The 6,000-nt window shown below is 38.5% G+C and overlaps 1 protein-coding gene across 1 annotated transcript; it reads right to left on the bottom strand.

The window, feature by feature from the left end:
* Positions 1–780: 780 nt before the first annotated feature.
* Positions 781–5,020, bottom strand: LOC140953192 (uncharacterized). Its single transcript, XM_073402692.1, has 3 exons — positions 4,719–5,020; positions 2,600–2,762; positions 781–1,759 (listed from the first exon to the last, which is right to left on the bottom strand). The coding sequence occupies exons 1-3, from the start codon at positions 4,990–4,992 to the stop codon at positions 781–783; spliced, it is 1,416 nt and encodes a 471-aa protein (XP_073258793.1). The 5' UTR covers positions 4,993–5,020.
* Between the last annotated feature and the right edge of the window lie 980 nt (positions 5,021–6,000).

Below are 6,000 nucleotides of genomic sequence, written 5' to 3' on the forward strand. Positions count from 1 at the left end.
GAAAATTGCTGTAATGCTGCAGACAAATAAATCAAATTTAGTTAAATTTATTACCTTAACTTTCAGCTTAAGAGGATCGAGGGAGTTTCCGTCAGCAGGAAGGCTAACTCGGAACTGGACATTAAAAATTAGGAGGAGCTCTGTCGTTAGTGATTGTATGCTAAAATCAGAGAGGTCTAAGGACTGTGAAGAGAAAAATAGTATAGCAAGTTATGTTATTGGGTACTAATTACCATATTAGCCAGATTAGAAGCCCAGGTATTTAAAGGGTGTGTTCTATACTTCGTTCTTAGAGTATGATCATTACCAAGAGGCTCTTTATATTAGAACAAGTTTTAAAGAAGTTAGAACCAGGACAAATTTCTGCGGATGCCAACAAGAGAGACAGTTTGATCAAAATGGGGAGGGAAGCGGGCGTGGGGGCGGGGGAGGGGAGGGAAGCACCAAGTGGAAGAGTTCAGGCATTTGCTTTTTCACACTCTAGCTATAGATTTACACGAAAGGAGATTTGTGATGAATCTGGAACATCTTGGTACCGGATCAGTTGTTTTGTCGTTTACACACAGATGTGTGAATTCGAAATGAATATTTCCTGGTTTAGTCACGTGATTGGGTATTTGGAATACAGAATCTGATCTAAACTGAATACTTTGTATACGAATAGAATGTTCTCGTATTTAACTGATTTGTACGAACCACTGCGAATTCGATTACCCTAAATGTTGGAAACCCTGAAACATTTATATTTCTTTATTAGATTAATGTAAACGTAGCCTCACGCTAGGAAAGGCATTTCATCCTAATCATACTTACCAGAAGTATCCTCCTTTGTGCCTCAATAACTGTAGAGCCCATTCCCAACTGTGGCGGAATTGTGAAGTTTCGTCTATAAACCGTGCGGATTAAACGTACTCCAATTTTCAAAGTGAGCTCAACTTCTATTTGCGGCATTCCGACTCCGTCTATATTAACTGTCAAGGACGCAAGCAATTTCACTCTTACGCCTAGAACAGTCTCATTTAGAAGGAGAAACGTGGTGCGATTGACGAAAAGACAAACTGGAGGGATTCTATCCCAGATTTCAGCAACCTGCGACTCGTTAACGTTACTAACGTTGTAATACACCGATCGCCGTGAGCGTTTCAGCGACGCATCGCCAGAGTTGCTCTGTTCACTCGATTCACTTTGAGTATTGTTTACGGAAATGCGCGCAGTTGCCTTCCGAACCACCAGCTTCACAAAAAGGTCGTCCGTTTCTAAATCGGCGAATCCAAAATATTCAGTCTCAACGAGGGATATTCGGCTCATTAAAGTTACTTTCATCGTAGGAACACCCCCACCGCTCTGGCCGTCAATCTCGCCTCCAAGATTTAGCTGTTCAGAAAAGTATACACGACTCTCTGACACCATTCCGTTGCTCTTTTTTATGAGCGCAGAATCAGAGTATTTCATGTCCAGATCGACTCCTGATGGCATTCCAACGAAGTCTGATCCATCAAAGTGATTCTGGATGGAGACTGTGTCCTTATCTGATGTGTTTGCTTCACGGTGCATCCTCACTGACTGAGGAAGCAAAGGAGATTGTTCAGGACTGAGAGAATTCGAGTCTGTAGTTTTCCCATCCACTTTTTCATAAAGGTCCCGTTTTACTGTCGGCAGTAATTGCTGAAGAATACCATGCACCAGCCGTAGTTTGCCGTCATCAGTGGAATTCATACCATAGATTTCAAATGATACGTTGCTTCCATGACTTGAATTTCTAAAAAATATAACAAAAAGCCGTTTCATTTGTACTCCCAAAAACAGCCATGATTGAACAGTTTTTTTTAAAAGTTAGATTGTGTAATATGCCGTGTATGTCGCTGAGTCTTGGCCAATGTTTGTCTTTTATGACCGGGAAAACTTGATTTGCATTACAGAGTGACACATTATGTTGTTTGAAGTTATCTGCAAACGGTTTGACTTTGTAGTCCTAGCTCAGATAAGGACGATAAACCGCCTCTCAACCCTTGTTCGTTTTAAAACTGTGTTACGTACACTGCTCTTAAACGGGTAGTACTTGTATAAGTCCCTCGAAGGTCGAATTCTTCTATCAGAATCACAGGTTGCTAAGTAGTTTGAAGAAGGGTTTTAACCCATGTCCAGTAAGTGAGTAAGTTCAATGTAATCATTCGGGTGAGCGAACTCGGATTTCCCGAGAACACCGGGAAATTTGGTTCAATTCTCGAAGTCCCTGGGAGGACGCCCTCAGTTAAAATCTTAAGCTAAACTTGTGCATACCCAAATTTAGCCTGTTCCTTTTTACTTCGCACCGCTCCCCACTATCTGAACGCCTGGAACAGGCTAATGCAACTGGTTGTCTCCATTCAACAGGCCTGGGGTTTCTTATTCTATTTTGCTCTATTTGAATTATTCATTTTAAATTATTTCTGTGGAATCAGCATTCTAGACTAGCTCGTTGCATTTAGAGCTAAGCGCACTTTCGCTATAAACAAAGCATTTCAATAACACATGTTTTTTTTGAAATGCCAAGAGTATTTTTTTTCCGAGGGCAAAAAAGTTAATGAATATCAATTAAACCCTGAAACATGATATTTACCCAGAATCAAGATGAAAACGAATCAGGAAAAAATCTATTGTTTCATTGCCGTCTACAATGTCCACCTCCCCGCTCACTTGGGACACGTTGAATTGCATTAGGAACCAGTACTCCTCGGATGTCTTGTTGAGGACCATGATGCCAACTACCGCACGTATAGTTCCTGAAAAATAGCAATTAAGAATTATAGGTATAACTAGTAGCAAAGGGGAAGGGAAGTGGGGAAGTAATTACACTGCATGATCATTCACGTGATCTCGAAAGTAGTTGGTGAAAATAGACACCAGTTTCCGGAAGAGAATTTGTGCTAAGGCAGGCAGCTAACGTAGCGTCGAGAAACAGGAAAGTTCGATGAGAAATGCTAATATTGTTAAGACTGTGATTTTTGGACGTTATTATCAAAAGAACGTCCACGGTCCCAAAAACTCTTTGTATTGTAAAAATTTCCAAATGGTACATCAAATAGAGTCAAACATCCTCAGTTGAGTCAAAACAATAGGCCATGATTCGCGATTAAGTTTAAGCTACAGCTTAATAAGTGTATAACAGAAAATGGGAGAGAATAAGTTTGTCGATCAGTGTAAAACATCTTATGAATCCTTTGAGAAGAATTTTTTTTTGTTATTTCGTGGAACCACGCATAAATTTAACTTTAATTTTAAGTTTCGGTCAGGAAAAAGGCTGATACGGATAAAAAGAATGGGTTCATGAATAACTAATTAATATTTACATCTTCAAATGAAGTACTTTGTCGTCAAGTTGTGCTATTTACTTACCGTTGTCAAGAGTCGGAGGGAAGACAACTTATATTGTTTCCCATTTGTGGTTTTACAAGTTCTAACCACTCTACTTTCGGCCTTTTTGAGGGTATTGGCTTCACGAAACGCTTGATTGATTGGCGTGTTTTTACGGTGTTGAACAGCAAAAACGATTAGAGTAACATTTTTTTTAAGAAAAAGAAAAATGGAAAGAACCACGTAAAAGAAATCTTCTTTTTAATACTGGTAGTTCGCGCCTTTTCTACGCGGCTTTTTTCTCCGAGAGAGAAAATTACATCGGTCATTATATGCGTCTTATCTCGCTAATTCGCCTTGATTCTCACTTGATCAAAGTTTACTCAAAGATTTAAAATAAGGCGCTTAGTGAACGAAAGTTAGATTTTTTTTGTATGTTTGTGTTGCTAGTAACCAGCGATCTGGATCTCCTCAAAAAGTTATAATCAAAGTGTTTCTTTCGTTTTTGATTCTACTAAAGTAATTGCTCATTCATTTTATGTAGGTTACTAACACTAGAACTCTTGAATAAAATTGTTCAATCGGGTGGGTCGTGCCTGAAGAGAAGAAATTATGCTTTCAAGTGTAAAATGTTTTCTGAGATATAAGAACAACCCTTTAAAATATATTTTTGTACTTTTGTGTATCAGTAAATGAGTCCTGTATGTGTTGAATTATTTAGTGAGGTTAAATATGTGTCTGCCCTTGCAACATTCAGCGCCCTAAAGGGTTAAAAGTTCCTTAGCTGATTTTGTTTAATTTGATTGACTGCGAGCTCTAAATTTAAATTGGCCAAGCAAAAATAATTTATTGCATGTCAAAAATCAGTGCCAGATAACAGACACTGAAAATTTTAATAATTTTGTGAAATTTATGCTGAGCAATGCTGAAACAACACTGTAAAGAACCACTTATTAAATTTTGATTTGACTGGCCACACCCAAAGCCAGAATCATTTTACTAACATTTTGTTATCTAATTTGATAGACGGTATTCCACGTGGTATATATTCGAGTGTGATATTTGCATTGGTATAGAGAATACGAAGAAGCAATTGGATGAAATGGCGCAAAAATTTCAGCTAATGATGCAAGACAACGAAGTTTTTACGGAACATGGCCAACTTGATAACCGGACTGCTCGAGAAGTGAATGAACTGTAATCTACTTTCATCTTTGTAATTATGCAGTTTATATCAAAACTGCTTTATTTGGTTCTTCAGGATCTTTCCATTGAATATATTTATCAGTGTATTCCTCAGTTTTTGAAAGATATAACCTAGAAACTGTGTTAATGAAATTTCGATATTAAAAGAACTCTTTTTGTGTAATACTTTATCAGCCTACCTCTCTGCTTATTATTTCCCGTTTCTGCTTCTATATCCTGATCCACTTGGTAAGTGAGTGTATCGCCCGTATTCAAATTTACATCTGTTAGACGATTTGACTGACTTGGAGTCGATTGGTTTATCGTCAAATACAGCGCCACAGAAACCACCGCCCCAAGTAAAAGAAAAACTGTTAAGGCAGCGATAACGATGACTTTAGTCTTGCGGGTAGACTTTTTCAGTTTTTCATCGCTGAATTCCTCCTTCGAGTCGGGCTCTTTTTCTGCAGCCATGGCGAATCTCCGAAATGCTTAGTTCGCTGGCAGATGCGGAGACAAAATGATGAAGTGCGAGAAACTTTCTTACTTATATACCTTTAATTTGACGGTACGTAAAAAGGTAATTTGCTCCACGTGACGCTCTCGCTTGCGTGGGAGGGTAGCATAACAAGTGTTCTGTTTTGTTCAATAGTTCAAAATAAGCCGGAATATTTCGGCAAAATTCCGGCGCATTCCATTCGAAATATTTATCCTCTCGGTTTGAAGGGTGGCGTTGCAACAGTGACATTGCAAATTTACCAACCCGTTTACTATTAGTACTTCGCTTCTTTTTGTACAGAGAATGCTTTCCCCGTCAAGTTCTCTACACTGTACTAGTAAAATTCACATAAATTGCTTAATAAACTCCACATTGGGTCAGTTTAAAGTTACATCGGAAAATGAGTTGCATTCTGGGCAATCCCGACCGTCAACTTTGACCAAAATAGAAGGCTGGGGTGAAGGCTTTGTACCAGGGGTTCAGAGATACTTGGATACTCACTTACCACTGGAGAGAAAACTATAGGATTGAACTGCGCCTTTGATTTTCGGATATGGATCCGTTTATAGTAAAGTAGTTCAAAGAAAGTGCTGGTTAAGTCTCAGAATTTTTTAATGACTCAGCGAGATCTTACTTCCTCATGAAACCTATTTGCTCAGTAACAGTTTGTTTAGGGCCAAAAAACAAGAATTGGATAAAAGTTTGATTGCAATTCATTTATTTAGTTTATGTAACAGATTTAACCAGTAACTATAGCATGCTAAAACCCTGACAATTAAAAAAAAATTCACAGGAAAGCACTATTCGCGATCACAAACTGAAGCCTATCATATCTTAAAGGGAGCTCTGAGTCAGAGTTTCTGATGTACTTTAAATCCTTCAATTTAGCCGGTACGCCTTGACTAATTTACAACTCAGTGATAGCAGTTTTATGTGAAGTAGCAGTCTAAAATGTTTGGACGAAGTAGGCACTCTCAAAGAGT

The sequence above is a fragment of the Porites lutea genome, chromosome 11, assembly GCF_958299795.1.
Source record: "Porites lutea chromosome 11, jaPorLute2.1, whole genome shotgun sequence".
Classification (NCBI taxonomy): Eukaryota; Metazoa; Cnidaria; class Anthozoa; order Scleractinia; family Poritidae; genus Porites; species Porites lutea.